The 16,738-nt window shown below is 41.5% G+C and overlaps 1 protein-coding gene across 1 annotated transcript; it reads left to right on the top strand.

Moving 5' to 3' along the window:
• Positions 1 to 243: 243 nt before the first annotated feature.
• PARL (presenilin associated rhomboid like) lies at positions 244 to 12,793 on the top strand. The gene is made up of 10 exons (XM_009089355.3): positions 244 to 380; positions 473 to 671; positions 1,258 to 1,398; positions 3,885 to 3,933; positions 5,271 to 5,366; positions 6,739 to 6,888; positions 7,235 to 7,305; positions 8,652 to 8,753; positions 10,570 to 10,667; positions 12,462 to 12,793. Exons 1-10 carry the CDS (start codon positions 292 to 294, stop codon positions 12,577 to 12,579), a joined length of 1,113 nt encoding a protein of 370 aa, XP_009087603.2. The 5' UTR covers positions 244 to 291; the 3' UTR covers positions 12,580 to 12,793.
• Positions 12,794 to 16,738: the final 3,945 nt, after the last annotated feature.

Raw genomic sequence — 16,738 nt, 5'->3', positions numbered from 1 at the left:
GAAACCACGGCAGCCCCCGCCCTCACGGCGGCAGCGCTGCTCACCAAGGGGCCCGCGGCGGTGAAGGCGCTGCCACGCTCATCATGGCGGCGGAGCAGGCACCACCCACCCGGCATGGCGGCCACGGGGAGGCTCCGACCCGGCGGCGCTGCCCGCCGAGCCCCGACGGCGGTACCGGGAGCTGCGCGGGCGCCCATCCACCCCCAGAGTGGAGCAGCCCAGAAGCCGCGGGGGCCGCGCCCGCAATTTGCAATGCGGTGACCGAGCGGCTCGCCCGCCATCGGCGGGAAGATGTCGCCCGGCTGCCCCGGAAGCGCTCGGGGAAGCGCCAACATGGCGTGGCGGTGCTGGGCCCGCGCCGCGGGTCCGCGGCCGCACAGGTGCCGCCGGCACGGCAAGGGACGGGGAGGGTAAGGGAGGGCAGAGGCGGCTGGGGCGGGCGGTGCTGACGGTTCGCATGTTTCCCCCGCAGGCTGGCGCTGCTGCTGCTGCAGCCGCGGCGGGGTTTTCGCCGGGCGCGGCCGCGGCCCGAGGAGCCCCCGGCAGCCGCCGGCGAGGCGCGGCCCGGTCCGCCGCTGCCGCGCCGCAGCCTCTGCCCGCCGTCACCCAGCACCGCCGCCGGCCGCCCCTCGCCGCGCCGCCTGGTGAAGCCTCTCCTGTTCACCGTAGGGGTAAGTGGCTCCTGGGCCGGGTGCTGTGCACGGCTGGGGAGAGCGGGTCGCTAAGGAGCATATTCCATCTGTCTCAGGGGAACGCTTCCTCCCTGGGCTTCGTTTCTCAGACCCTCAAAGTTAACGCAAGGTTCTTGGGCAAATAGTGTAGCGTTAGAATGAGCTAATACAAAGTAACTTCAGCTAAATCAATGGAAATACTGAACATCCAGTAAACCTGTGGAAATGGCCTGAAGATGCACAAGGAGAGATTAAGATTAGATGTTAGGGGGGGAAAAAAACAACAGAAGGGGTTGCAAAGTGTTGAAACAGGCTGCCGAGAGCAGTGGGGGAGTCCCCATCCCTGGAAGTGTTCAAAAACACGTGGATGTACTCGAGGACATGGTGAACTCAGTGATGGTGCTGGCTTGACATTTGGACTCATGCTCTCAAAGGTGTTTTCCAGCCTTAAGGGCTGGGTCGTGCTGTGTGTCCCGCTGGTCAGCGGTGCCCCAGGTCCCGCTGCCGTGCTCGGGGTGCGGCATTAACCAGGATGCGCCCGGCCGGGGCCTCGGGGCGGTCACTGAGCCTTGTCCGGTATCCCCAGTTCACAGGCACGGCCTTCGGCTCCGCCGCCATCTGGCAGTATGAGTCGCTCAAGTCGCGCGTCCAGACCTACTTTGAGGAGGCTCGAGCGGACTGGATGGATAAAATGCGGCCGCAGAAGAGAGGCGACTTCAGAAAGCAGGTACACGGAGCCCGGCCCGGGCTGCTCGCACAGGGGCGGAGCCCTGCGGGACTGCGAGGCGCAGCTGGGTCTCTCTGGTGGGAGCATGGTTTGTACAATAGATACTTATCCTGGTTTTGCTGACTTGGAACTTGGTGACATACTGGCTTCTCAAAAAATTACAGTAGATAAGTTGACTTGCAAGGAAAACTGATAGGCTTAGTTCTAGAAAACTGTAACGCAATATCACTGTGAATGTTATCTTGGAAAAATAGAAAAAAATACCATCTTTACCCAGAACTACAGGAAAGAGAGGTCAGAAGAAGGAATTTGTTCATCTAAACTAGGTACCATTTGACTTTTCACCATTTAAAAAACCCCAACAAATGTTCTTGCTTTATCTTAAGTGCTCTCAAAAGTGGACATGAATTTCCAGAGGACCGATCTAGATTAAATTCTCAGTCTTACACTTAGGCTTTCAGTTCTCTGGCTTCTGAAACGCATTTGCATTTTCAGCCTCTAAACCCTTAAAAATGCAAGGTTTTAGAGGGCTTTTTTACTTTTAAGAGCTGACATTTCCACACAAGTACTTTTAAGTTTGGGCAGCAAGAACAAAATAAGTGCTGCAAGATTTGTTATAAATTTAATTGGCATCCCAAAAATATCAGTCACTGAGGTTTTTAATGAAGTATACTTAAACCTAACCTAAACATTCATGTATGTTTATATTTGTTTCAATTACTACTGTTTTGTGATAGACCAGGCTTGATACTCTTTCAGGTCTCTTTGTCTAGGGGAAGTAGAGCTGAGCATGGAGCTGGAGAGGCTTGGGATCCTGGGTAGGACAGACAGGAGCTGTTTTTCTAATGTGTATGGTGCACACCAGCACTGCTGTGGAAATGGGCATGTGGGATAACCCTGGTAGGCAGCAGAGCTCCATGTGGCTCCTCACTCATGGCCCCCACAAACCCGCAGTGGGCTGGGAGAAGAAGAAAAGCAAGAAAACTTCTGGGTAAAGATAAAACAATCACCAAAAAATTGTTTAGTGAGTGTGAGAAGAGAGAAGAAAATAAGTGATACATAGGTAGTCACTCACAATCACTTGTGGAAAGACCAGTCCCTAAACAGTTCATGAGAAAAATATGTTAAAGCTCCTGAAATCCCCTCTTTTGGGGGGATGCCATTATTTGGTAGGGAATATCGCTGGTTAGCTCAGATCACCTGCTTGGCTGTGTCCCCTTCCAGCTTGTTGCAGGCTGTAGTGGCAGAGTGAGAAATGCAAGAGATCTCGATGTTGTGCAAACACCATTCACCAGAATGTAGAACATTAGTGTGTTATCAGTACTATCTTGGTCAAAAATTTGAAAGACAGAGCCATGTATAAGCTGCTACAAAGAAAATGACCTTTATCCCAGCATACTTTCTTGCTTGGTGTATATGAACTGCAGGGGAGATTATGATCAGCACATAATATTTTTAAATAATTATGTCTTTACACTTTTGTTTTCCTTCAAAATCTGAAGGGGAAGATGTGGTGATTAGCTATCCAAAAAAGAAAACTAAACTGCCCTGTTGTTAATAGGCTTAAACTCCCACTCCCCATCTTCAACGGGTAAGTTCTATTTCTAAGAGTTGAGGATTCCCCCCGTTGTTTCTGAGGGCATATAATCCTTGTATTTTAGAAAAATCATATCTGTTCTGTGTTCCTATACTGAAGAATATCCTCTGCCAGAGAATTAAACAAAAAATGCTATGAAGTTGTTCCTTTGATATCAAACAGTGAATACTTTCTTTTGTACAGCATTACATCCCCTGCCTCCAACCTGCAGATAATTTTTTATGACATTGTCCCCGTCAATGTGGTTGGAAGGTCATTGACGTAGCAACAAAATATATGTCCAAAATTATTACAAAAGCTGAGGAAGGGAAAGGGGGGTGCAATTTGTCTGTGGGCTGACTGCACTCAAAATAAACTTTTTCAGGGGTTTTAAACTTGGAGGAGGGCTGGGTGAACTGGACGCAAGGGGGAATGGATTCCACATCTTGTGAGCCACCTCTGCAAAAGTGATCCTGGCACAAAAGTGGAATCACTCAAAGGTGGGTGGTGTGATGTTAGCCAGCATTAGGGTGAGGCTTAGTCGAGGCAGGATTTATGCTAACTTTGGCTAATCTGCTAAAGTCAGCATTATGGGCTAGATCTTTGTTTAATGCAAGCAGGGTAAACCCACTGGAGTTGTACAAAATGATATAACCCCATTCTTTTTGGAGAAATTCTTCACCATATTGGGGTATTTTATGAAAAGGAGGGTAGATAGCTGTTCTTCAGTAAGGAAATGTCCACTTGAAAAGCTAAAGCAATCAGAAATAAAAAAAAAAAAAGAAACCTATTTACTTCACAGATTTCAAACAAATGCTTTCCATTCTTAAAAACATATAAGTTTTACATGGCTGTTTCTGAAATTGCAAGTGCTTCATGGTGGCATTGATGGCCAACAATTCTGTTCCAGGTTAACAACTGGTGGAATAACCTGACTGAGGGTCAGCGGACTGTGACAGGTTTGTGTTAGCTTACAAGTATTAGACATTCACAGGAAGAGAAATATGGCAAACAGGTACAGTATATTAAAACAGATGGCTTTCATACCATGTTTAGGTTGGTGGGCACAAAGCATGTGTAAATTTACACCTGCACATACACTATTTCTGCTACCACTCCTTCTCACAAACTAGTTTTTGTATGCCTTAAAAAAGTTTCTATGCATCTCAGTGAGAGAGTGTGGAGGATTAAGTAGAATCCTCCCCCAGCAATATTTTGATCACAAATTATGAAAAACAGCAAATGCTTTTGGAAGAAATAGGTGGATATATTCCACTGAAATGTGGGAATAGTTACATATTTCCAGTATGACATATGAAAAGTAGCAAAAAATTTGCCTTTGAGCTTTCCTTTGGTTATAGTGTAGTTTTGCTTGATTAGCCTAATGCCAGCTGAAATCCCTGAGATAAATGTAATGTGTGAAACAAAATTGATGAGAGCTTGATTTAAATCCAGTAGCTGAGCCCTGTCTCCTGGTACATATTTTACATTAAGTATTTACTGAATCTGTATTAGCAGGTTGTTAGTGTAAGGTTACTTAAATGCCATTTTACAGTTATTTTCATCTTTCATGTTTCCAGCTATTATAAAACAGTTTAAATACCTAAATGCTTGGACAGAAATAGAGAAGGCACTTTAAACAAGAAATTATACATTTTCATTATGTTTCCAGTAATTTACACTCCTACTCAAAGTAAAGTAAGATAGCAGTAACATCTGTGAAGTAAAAAGCTGTGCATTTGCTGTCTCCCAAAGGTCACAAAGCCAATTCAACTTTACAGTTTTCTTAAAACCAAAACTCCTCCCCAGAAATGGACAGGATATGTACTGTGTATTTGTATAGTTCCCCAGTGTTCTCCTCTTGTGCAGTTAAATGCAACTGTGCAGTAGATCAGTGGCATTTGGAAATAAATAGCAAGAGGGGCAGGAAATGGGACCTCTTAGCTGGCTCCTTTTTCATTGATTCTGCAATAGAATATAGCAGTTTGAAACCATAGCTTGAACCTTCTCGGCACAGATCTTTGTGGACTGTTGGATTCATTACACTGTGTGTTAGAACAGTTGCAATTAAATGTCATATTTCTGCAAGACTTCCACTATATAAATGTAGCTTTCAGTGTTTTTCATTGCTTTTTCTAAACTGTGTGCAAAGTAAGAAGTGGATATTGCTTTTAATGGAATTGTGAAGAAAAAGTCCAGTTCTACAAGCTGTCTTTTGAAATACTTGCTTTCAGTAATCATTGTGGTGTATTACATTGGTGATTTGCTTTTATACTTTCTTTTCCCCTCTTGATAGGTATTATAGCTGCAAATGTCTTTGTGTTCTGTTTGTGGAGACTGCCTGGCATGCGACGGATTATGTTTACATATTTCACCTCAAATCCATCCTCCAGTAAGTGAGCAATAATTTGGGTGCCTTTCCTACACAGAGATGTAATAGAACCTCTGATAATACTGCAGAAGGCTCAGGTGGCATGTGGCTTCCTTAGAGCTCCATCACCCACAAGCAATCTCAGTCATGCTCAAACACATTATTCCATCTAGGCAGGAAATGGTTTCAGGGGAAGAATGTTAGGAGTAATGGAGCTGATTTTTTAAACATAACTGGTGCTTCTCTAAATATTGTAACATCAGAACTGTTGCCTGCTATCTGGCCTTTTCCTGCATGCAGTGGGATGCAGCTCCTGCCTGAATAAAGGTGAGAGGTGCTTTTCCCAGTGACATCAGCCAAACTGCTTTCTTGAACAGAGTGCAAATCAAGCCACTCAGTGGAGGAGGAAAATAAGCTGTACTACATAATGCCATTCATAAACTCGACTCAAATGTGATTATTTCCCCCCTTTAATGTTCTGTGGGATGCAAATAGAACCATCATCAGTCATGTGCATGTATGCTTTCATCAGTAGACAAGGATTAGTCTGTAGGTTGTGTACAGAGTCCTTACTTCAAAGCTGTGCTTTCAGTCACATTAAGAAAACCCAAACAAACCCAAGCACCAACTTGGCTTTCACTGTGTGTGAAATGTGCTGAAGATATTAACCTAGGAAAAAAACTAGTAATATCTAATGGCAGAAAAATGGGGTTTAATTTCTACAGCAGAGAAAAGAATTAAAAGGACAAGGAGACAAATGTGTTCAGAAGGTGCTTCCTGCTACATCTTAATTTCTGCTGAAAAAGTGGAAACTCAACCAGTTCCCCCACACACTCCAAAGCTAAAGATATCTGCTACCCAGATCTGAGCATGTCACCCCAAACACTCCTGTTTTAAATAATGTTGACCTTCAAACCTGCTAATTGGCTTGTTTGCATTTTCAAGGCAGCCATTTCAGTGAGGAGAGCTAGTAGCTTTTTCAGAAAGGAAAACTGTTTTTTCTCTGAGTTCATCTTTGTTGCAAATTCATTTTATATGGCTGCTCATGTATTAAAAATCCTTCACCATCTACATATATAAATGAAATGCCTTTTTTCTTTCAAAGCATAGGACTCATATCATTAGATAATGTTTTCTGTGAAACAATCCTCAGTAGGTAACTAAGACTGGTATTACAGCTTGCATATCTTTGGCTTATATGTTCTACCTTTCCAAAAGGCATTGCTTGGAATTTGAAATTTGTTCCATTGCTGGGTTTATTTCCTAGCTTGTGTTTGAGAATCTAGGCATAATTATTCTATAGTGTCTCTTGATACATTCCTAGACTACATGACATGTAAGTTGAAGCAAATTCAAATACTGACTTCATGTGCATTGCTTTTCTCTTTTGTAGGAGCCCTATGTTCTCCCATGCTGCTCTCTACGTTTAGTCACTTCTCTCTCTTCCACATGGCAGCAAATATGTATGTTCTATGGAGCTTTTCCAGCAGCATTGTCTCTCTTCTGGGCTGTGAGCAGTTCATTGCAGTATATCTTTCTGCTGGTAATGTTAAATACATATATTTATGACACTTAAAAAATATAAATATGTGTTCATACAAGTAAAAGGTGTGCTTGGTTAATAAATATATGATGACAGATGGCCATTGTTCAGTCCCACACATTGCTTTATACTAAAGGCAGTACTACTTTTGCTGTCATACAGATTTTTGGTGGGTTAAAGATACTGGGCTTTGAAATATGATAAATGCATATCTAGTTTTAATTCATGCTTTACTACCAAAATAATCTCTTGGAATTTTTGTGACAAAAGATGACAGTTAATTGGTACTTGCTCATGTTGGTCTACATTGCTGCCATCATTTCCAGTAGTAATTTCTCTTTTTCAGGGGTTATCTCCACTTTTGTCAGTTATGTTGCTAAAATGGCCACGGGAAGGTTTGAACCATCCCTTGGAGCTGTAAGTATCTTGGAATATGAGGGACTGGTCATGATCTTTGTAGCCAATTTGAAAGCCTGCTGTATTCTTTCACCTCTTTAAAAGCCAAGAGTATATTTGGGGTAATGGAAACTAAAAAGGTTTACCACAATCAAGTAACCAGGTACAGACTGGTTCTCCTGAACTGGTTCTCCTGTGCAACAGCTTGCCTGTTCTTCAGGTATGTTCCCTCAGCTGCAGCAGCTGCCCAGAACTAACACCACTTAATGCTGAGGGTTGTAAATGAACAGCAGGAACTCTTGTCCCTGAGCAGATCAGTTATGTAACTTTTTGCTGCAAAAATGGTATTTTGTAATTGTGTAGCAGTCTTCACTAATTAAAATTGAATACTTTGCAAAGAGATAATGTCCTCAGACAATCAAACTCAGCATGTGATCCCAGTGGAAGTTGTAGGGCATGCTGTGCAGGAAGGGCAGCACTCCTGCCAAAAGTCTCACCCGATGAACAGTATGAGGCAGGCTGAGGAGCTTCTGTAGCTGCCCGTTCTTTCCAAGCGTTTTTGGTAGTAGAACATTTCAAAACATTTAACTTGCATTAAATTTGAGGTTAACCTAAGCATTTGCCAGGTTTTAAAGGCTTAACTTACTAAACTGAATAATTTTGATAAAAGCCCAAAGTCCAATTCTCATTATTCTGTAAGAATTAAAAAAACTGTTTAGCTGTGCTGAAGTTAGAACTTTTGGAAATGCTGTATGTGTATTGTCCCTTTGTCTTATGAATGAATTATATCTGGAGCAAATTACTTTCCCTTCGTCTTACTGATCTGAACTTACTGAAATTACCACACATTGCATTAGTTTACTGCATTCAGAGCCTTTCCATTGAGATTATTTCAGGGATGCAAAACCCCATGGTCAATTTAGTGTAGAGTCCAGGGAATTACTTGTTTGTTGACAAAAGACTTTTGTTCCTGTTATTTTCCTTGGTTTTGTACAAGCTTCAGAATGATTTTGCTTCATCAGATGTGTCTATGCTTGATTAATACATATTAGATTTCTAGGGCTTACTTGGGAAAAAACACATTTCCAGATATCATTATCTTAAATTCTGGAGTCTATATTTCTTAATTATATAAGAGATTTGAAGGATGATTTTCCCCAGTATTTATAATCCCAGATATTGAAATTTAGTGGTGTCTTGTTTTATTTTTATTTGGAACTTTTCAGTGGTGCTTTGTACTTTGAGTTTTACCGTAGGGCTGCATTTGAAAATAAAAGCTAAAAGGAAAACAGGTTCACATGCAGAAAAATATATTATCCCTTATGTAACATCTTAGCTTGCTTTGATGTATTTTCCTGTGTTTCCAGTCAGGAGCTATAATGACTGTCCTTGCAGCTGTGTGTACGAAGATGCCAGAAGCAAAACTGGCCATCATACTTCTTCCAATGTTCACATTTACAGCAGGAAGTGTAAGTGCCTTTGAACTTCAAAGAAATGCTACTCTCAAAACATTTCCCCCTACCTCTTCAGTATCTGAGCATGTGTCCTCTTCCTCTCTGTTTCTAAGGTGTTAAATTTATTTTGAAAGAGAAGTGGGGCCATGGAAGTCACAGGGATTGATTCTGAATTGGTGCAGCCTAGCAGAGTCATTACAGCATAGTGTGGTGAATTCAGAATTATCCTAAATTCCATCCTCCATGGGTCTGTTTCAGATCTAATCCCAAGAAGGGAAAGAAGCTGGGAGGGAGTCAGGTTCACCTATCTGAGGAAACCTACATACACATCCTCTTCTTTCTGCTAGGTGGTATTTTTTTAGCAGCACTTAAAACAGGCTGATGTAAAACTGGTACGTGGCCTTTAAAGAGAAATTTATCAAGATGAGAAACACAGAATTTCACTTCTTGAGATTATATTCCAGCCCTGGAGGAACATTTGCCTTCTCATATCATCTTTTGATGCTTTTAGGAACACTGTTGGAATTAGAAGTAGGCTACTAACACTTGTCTTCGTGTGTAGTACTAGGGCTCCTTTTTTTTTTTTTTTGTTAAGTTCTTTTTTGCACATCCACTGCCACATTTAAGAAAAGCTTCTCATGTATATCTCAACTTGCTTTAATAAGTTAATCATGTTTGGTCCACTACTTAAAGGTGTTTTACTGCTTAAAGCAGTTAAGCCAGGTCATTCCAAGATCATGAGATTTAATACTCTTTGTAAGCGAAGCTTATAGATTTGAACAAACATTCTTAGATGTAGCCTTCATGTTTTTCTTGCACTTCTTCTTGGGTTGACCTGGGGTTTTTTGTGGTTTTTTTGCATGCTGCCCTTTAACTGCATCTTTCTTTAAAAAGATGGCCAGGGTGGAAATACAGGCAGAGCCACAGAGAGCATTGCCACGAGCAGGTGTTCGCTTCAAAACAAGAGCAATATCAGCTATTGCAGTAGAAACATTGGAATGATTTTGGCCCAACTATATAATTGTATAAATGTTTATCTAAACTTTACAGAGTCCTTTAATCTACCTTACCTATACTGTAATAAGCTTTCAAATTAAACAAGCCAGTGTAGCAATGGAGCTTCTATTCTAACACCCATGCTTTAGGAAAGAAATCCTGCCTAAAGTACCATTTCATCCTAGCGTTAAATCTGCCAGTCTTTATGAAATGAGGCATTTAGTAAAATCTTGTGTATTGACAGTTTTGGTGCCTTGCGTCTCCTGAAGATGGTACACTAGCAGCTCATGTGCTCTGCTGGGGGGTGTTCACTGCCATCCTGATTTTCTGCCTTCCAGCAAATACTTATATCAGATAAGATAACAGGGATACTGCCCCACATGTTCCATCCACTAGAGGGTTGTGCTGAGGAGCACAGATGCACATAAATCTAACCTATATCAGAATTAGAGAATGAGAATGCTGCAGTTACATATTTTGTGGTGTCGTTTATAGCATGTACTCTTTCAAGTAATTTTTGCTTCCTCCTGACCCAAGTTTGGAATGTATTTGTAACTTTAGAAGTGAAGATTGGAAGAGACTGGGTGTTCAAAAAGGACACATTCCTACCCTGCACTATTCTGTATCTGCTCACATCTGTGTTTTGACAGCACAATACAGCTGAAGACTGAGTCTCTTGTTTTAGAACAGCTTTTTTACAGTAATTTCTTTGATATAAAATCTGTAGGATGTTTTTGATTCCAAATTTTTGCATTGTGTTAGAATATAAAACTGTTATCATTGGCCATTTTATGCTGTGACTGATCCTGTCCATTCCGTGTTCTCTCATTTCTAGGCTTTAAAAGCCATAATTGCATTTGACACTGTAGGCCTTGTTTTAGGCTGGAGACTTTTTGACCATGCTGCACACCTTGGGGGAGCTCTCTTTGGAATGTAAGTCTGTATTTATTAACTCTGTTTTGTATTTAAATTAATCCTGTATTTTTCTCTTTTCCTACATTGCTGAAGTGTGGGGTTTTCCTGTAAAGTTGTCTTAACTAGCAATGAGTACTACTTACTGTTACCCTTTTAGTGCTGTAAATTTTTGTGGAAAACATTAACTGATGAACTGAAAGAATTGAGCTGAACTGCCTTAGAACCATGGATTAAATGTCAGGTGGTCCTGTAACCTGGGCTGGCTGTTTCTGTCCTGCTCTTGCCAGCACATTGAAGAGACTCACAGGGCAGAAAAGATTCTCACAAAACACAGAATGGACAAATTAAAATTACTTTAAAAAGCTAAAAAAATGTCTTTGTGTCAGTGTTTTTCCTCTAATTGCCAATTTGCAGAGAGCTACAGAGTTAATAAAAGCTCAGGCCAAATTTCTTTGAGCAACCTCTAGTGCAGTTTTCTCAGTATTGCTGTATTGCCTTTGTGGGGACAAATTAGTAAATTAGTTCTTCCTAATTAGTAAGAACTACTAGAAACAAGTTTGTAGGAAACAGTTCTGTATTGTTACATGTTTGGACTACATTGAATTTTTCCCCTTCTGCCCAATTGCACCAATTGCACCTATTGCTAAGTGCATTTTTTAATATTTTATGTAGGCATTTGAAAAGGCTACCTGAGATTTCACTAGACCAGACTTAAAGACAAACCAGCTTTTAGACCAAATAGTTTCCTGTTTCTTGGCTTTGGTGTCAGTAAGCTCTGTGCTGTACAGTCTCCCTTTCTCCCTGTCTCTGGTATCACAACTGCATCTGATGTAGTCTTGCTGATTCATAACTGCTTTCTGTCCTGATGGATCTGAATCAGCTTGTTCATTGTGATGAAGGAGCAGTCTGCATTGGTAATGCAGATTCAAATATTAAAAGAGGATAGCAGTTGCAGTAAAAATGGTCTGGAGTTGGCAAGTTTCTTGCTTTCCTCACCTACATATGTTTTACCTGTTTGTTCTGCTCAGTGATGATTTTGGTCGCTTGATCCTAAAAGAGAAAGGGCCTTATTTAGGACCTATGTTGAATGGCCAAAGTATTTTCTGAAGTACCTCCTACTTCAGAAAGCAGCAGTATGGTTTAAAGGGATGGCCAGTTCACTGGCTCCCGGCTCACAAAAAAGTGCTTTTTTTCCTCAGGATTCAGGTGTGGAGTTGGGCTTGGGAGAGAACCTTCAACCTATTTCCATGTGGTTGCTTCCCCTCATGGCTCTCCACCATAACCTCCACTGCTTAATCACTTCTGTTGATATTCATGTATTAGCCTATATAACTGTCTGTGAATATAAACAAAGCTAGAACACTTTGATAGATTAATCTTTAGGTGCATAAAGAAGAAGATTCATTTTGAATGGAACATGGTGGTTCTTTATGGGGCAGTTGTATTTATATAGGAGAAGAAATAACACTTTTCCTTGGTGTTGCCAGTAAGGATCAGCATGAGCAGTACAACTGCTTTAACAGTCTTTTCTATGGAGATAGTTTTTTATGCCTTTCTAAGTAGAAATCACAACAGCTTGAAATTAAAGGCAGGAAAACTGTTCATTCTCTGGACTGAGACAAACAAGAACAACAAAGTTAACTGTTTGGAGTCAAGAGAATGAGTGGCTTACCTGCTGTTTTCCAAGCATGTTGTTCTTTGTGCCTTAGTTTATCTTGTCTCTGAGTATTTCCTTGGTTTCAGACTCAGCCTGTTTTCCCTCAGATGCAGAGGGCAGTCACAGTTAACTTTACCTATGACTTTCTTTCCCAGGTGGTATGTGACTTATGGCCACGAGCTCATATGGAAGAACAGAGAACCACTGGTGAAAGCTTGGCATGAAATGAGGACAAAGAACACAGGAAAGGGAGGAGGTGGAAGATCTAACTGATTCTAATCCTAGGGATTCCTTGTGCCCAAGTGGTATCTTACTTGAAGACATGGGATTGAATTGGTTTTGAAGGTTTTTTTGCTACTCCACATTAAGCCTCTAAGGAGCTGAAGTTTCTAATGTAACAAAATTATGTTACAAAAATTCATACCCATAGAAAATGAACTCTTTCAAAGGTGGAACAATAAAGGTTTTTATCCTATTGCTTTCTGAAGTAACAGTCTGCATTACCTTTTTAAAGGTGGAATAAAACATGTTTTTCAATTAAGTGACCTAAATCTCTGTTAAAAAAAAATTAAAATGGGATGCAACTGGTTAATACTTAGGAAGATAAACAATTTCAGAACTGAGGAAGTTAATGGATCACACAGACCCCTAATATCTGCCAGACAATACAAGGTGCATTCCTAGAAGCAAAGTGGGACTCAAATAAGGCTAATATGGTGAAGTTCAGTGGTTTTTGTTGTTGAAAATATTGGATGAAGTGAGGCAGTGGTCTTGTTTGATTTGAAACTTGAAATACGTGAAGCAATACTGGATTGTTTGCCAAGGCTTATGTACTGGTTTGATGGCCCAGCTTTGTCACCTGTGGCTTATTCAGCTTGTGGTTTTCATTTCTGTTGAGTTCCAACAAGCTTTTAGATCTCATTAGATTTTACCACAATGATATATCCTTTTCATAATTACATGCAGGGGAAGAATGACATACTTTTTGATATTCTACCATGAGTGGTTTTTGATATTCTACCATGAGTTACACTCCTTTCTGTATTACTTCACTGCATTGATTTGGGGGTGGGGTAGAGGGGTATTCTTTAAGCTGTGCTGTATTGTTAGTTTTCTTTAAGGTTTTTCTAAGAACTTTAAACCTGTAACATCTTGTTCAGAATCTGCCAGTTTTAGAAAAAAAGCAGCTTCAACAAAAATAGGTGAGGTGCCTGAGATCAGCAACGCTGTAAACAGAAGTAACTGCTAAAGTAAACCTGAGGGTAGTACCATGACCAGTGCTCCTATTTTACAAGTAAAAACTGGATTTGGGGTGTGCTGCTACTCTGTGCCTGTCATGCAAGGATGATACTGAACCCATTGCAAAAGGCTGAGGAATCTGCCCAGACAAGCTGGTGGGTTCAAGCCCTTAACTCTCCTGTCAGCTGAGTTAGTCCTTCCACATGGACTGACCTGCCAAAGAACATGTTGCATTTTTAAGAAGCAACTTTGTAGGTGTTTTTACTTTATAGCAGTTCCTCACATAAAATAAATTTTCTGTGGGGAAAGGGAATGCATAATGCTGAGTGGCACCAGTTTTAATAAATGATGGAGTACAAAATTGGTGTAAACTCCCTGTCCCAGGCCCAGTGCTTGTTTAATTTTTTTCTCTTCATTAGAAAAATGAGGCACTTGAGGATTTGTAACTTCAATGAGGATTTGTGCCTGTCAATGTAAACACTTAAAAATGAAGGAGTTGGAGTAGCTAATATTCCTTTGCTCTGCTCCTGGAGTTTTCTGGCTTTCAGTTTCCAGTCTATCACTTACTCCCCTTTCCTGCTCTGTGCTGTGGTATTCTGGCCAAGCATGGCAGCTCCCAGAGCTTCAGCCACAGTGTAGCCCTGCCTGCAGCAGAGAGAGGGCAGCGGAGCACATGGTGAGAGCACAGCACAGGCACGGAGAAGCAGCAGCAGCAGATGATGGCCTCTGAACAGGCTTATCCTAAGGGAGCATTTCATGCCAGAGAAGCTCAAAAGCCATACCTCAGACTACTTCACGTGCTGGCTTTGCATCTATTGTGTTTGTCCACTTCTTTTTTCTCCCTGTTTCTCTTCCTTGTGTTACCTCTTGTCCACTCAACAACTTACCTAGTCTCTTCAACAATTATCTATTTGCTGAGAGCTTTTCAGAGATCCTGGCTGAAAGCAGCAGGGAGTAATGCTGCAGGAAATAGGGTGTATTAAACCTGAAGAACATTATATTTTACAGGTCTAGTAGGATAAGCCAAAGTTGCATTTAAGTTCTTCAACATGGCACCAATACCTCCTGGCCCTGTATCATCTGCAGAGTGTGAAGTCTCACTTGTGCTGTGTTAGTCCTCCCTGCAGCGTGTTGCTGCACTCTTTCAGCTTGCAGGAAGTGACCTAAAAAAAACATCCTGGAGCTGCCACAAAGGTTTGGAAGTCACCTGCTTTCCAGCCAGTGGCTGAGGTTTGAGGGTCTTGTGCCTAAGTTTCACCTTAACTTTAGGCATAAGAGCACTCACCCCTCTAAAGGCTGTTCAATATCTCAATTTTCCTCATTGAGACCCTAGAAGTGTGTGCCATATGTAAGGCTGTACAAAAATCTTCACCAAGCAGTGGCTAAGCAGTGGGTTTCATGTCATTTTGCATCTGAGCCTTTCTGTAGCATTTTCTGGGAAAGACAAACTATCTTTTCTGTCTAAAATGACTTTAAAACTGCAATAGGAAAACCAATTCTCAAGTCGCCAAGACAGGGAATGCCCTGAAGTTAAAACAGCTCACTAGAGTACATAAGAGACCTTTCTGGCAAGCAAATATGCACTTCTTGCAAAATGTGGCATCAGCACATGTCAGTATCTCAGCATTTAGTCACACCTTTGACTGAAAAAGAAATTAGAAGAATGACAGAAAAAGCCCAAAATCCAACCCTAGGAAAAAAAACCAACAAAAAGAACCAATTACCTAGAACAAAACCAACCACATGGAAAGAGTTTCCCCTCCCTTTTCAAAGAGATTATTGTGAATAAAAATACAATGTGGTGATTATGTGGACACTTGGCAGAGACAACAGCTAGTGTTTGTGTAGGAAAACAGCAATAAGTATAAAGTCGTGGTTAATCATGTAGAGACACAATTCTTCATCCTTTTTCAGTAGCTTTAAAGTCTGCTTTGGCCTTGCCATGTTTAAGGAATAATTTGTTTCAGTGATTACTCTATTGGAATTTCATTTTAGTGTTAAAACTGTTTGAGCTTTCAGCCCCCATTCCTGGCAGCAAGCTGTTTTGCTTTCTGATTTGATGGCTTTTGTCTTAGTGTTGCAGTATTCCACCCCTCCTCCTCCCAAGCTTTTAATCATGACAAATCTTCTAAATGCAGACAACTTTTTAATCTCATCCAGCATCTTCTGGTTTTCCTGTCTGAGTTAGCCTTTGTGCCAATTTCATCCTACAAGCTGTGATGAGCAGCTGCTCAAAGCACTCCCTGATGCTGTAGGTGGGCTCAGAGACATGCAGTGCCACAGCTGAACTCAGTACTAGGAAGCGTCAGGCACAGGATGAGCAGAGACATCCGATTTCTTTGCCAATGTATTTTGCTAAGTCAGGCCTAGGAACAAGGATCAGAGCATCATTTGTACTGTGCCAGTGATAACATGATAAAGCAGATGTTCTCTTTTCTCCCATGGCTGTAAAGTCTGTTTCTTTTTATCAGATATGATTTATTTTTAAAAATTACAACATAGAATAGAGCAGTTTCAGAAAACCAAGAGCAGGAGAAAATTAATAAATGTGTCCCTGGATATTCCTAAAAATAGAATTACATTTGTGGAGTTTTCAGACAGCAAATGAAACACAATATCCAATAGCCCGCATAGTATTGGACAAGAGTTCTGTGTTGGGATGAAAATGTTTTTACCTGACATTTCTGAGTCACTTTGCCCCAGCTGACGTGAGGAGGGGGGATGGTAAAATCAAAACTGGTAGCAGCACGGGCAAGTGCTAAATCAGATATTTAGGACAACAAGAACATCTGCAAAGGAATTTATTTTTTTCCCATGATTGTGTTTCAGAGAGAGGCCAAACACTCAAGGAGAGGTTCTGCCCCAGTCCATATGCACATTTCTAGTCCCCCTTCACCCCAGGAGCAGGTGTAAATCTGGACTGAAGTGAGATGCTAATACACTAAGATAGAAACTACTTAGCTGAAACAAAGCAATAAATCTTACCTTCTCAAGTTCCATTGCATAATTAATTTCTTAATAGAGCTTCACAGAATGGTGTGGGTTGGGTTGGAAGGGACCTTAAAGATAATCTCGTTCTACCCTACTGCCATGGTCAGGGACACCTTCCACGATCCCAGGTTGCTCCAAGCCCATCCAGCCTGGCCTTAGACACTTCCAGGGATGGAGAATCCACAGCTTCTCTGGGCAATCT

Source organism: Serinus canaria, chromosome 9, assembly GCF_022539315.1.
Source record: "Serinus canaria isolate serCan28SL12 chromosome 9, serCan2020, whole genome shotgun sequence".
Taxonomy (NCBI): Eukaryota; Metazoa; Chordata; class Aves; order Passeriformes; family Fringillidae; genus Serinus; species Serinus canaria.
Note: the sequence above shows the minus strand (reverse complement) of the source record. Positions and strands in the feature narration are given on the sequence as shown.

Bases quoted from the DNA above. Each gene is read 5' to 3' on its own strand.
- PARL (XM_009089355.3), top strand. From the start codon at position 292: ATGTCGCCCGGCTGCCCCGGAAGCGCTCGGGGAAGCGCCAACATGGCG. The intron at 5,367-6,738 runs GTAAGTGAGCAA...TCTCTTTTGTAG, and splicing joins CACCTCAAATCCATCCTCCA to GAGCCCTATGTTCTCCCATG. The intron at 8,754-10,569 runs GTAAGTGCCTTT...TCTCATTTCTAG, and splicing joins TCACATTTACAGCAGGAAGT to GCTTTAAAAGCCATAATTGC.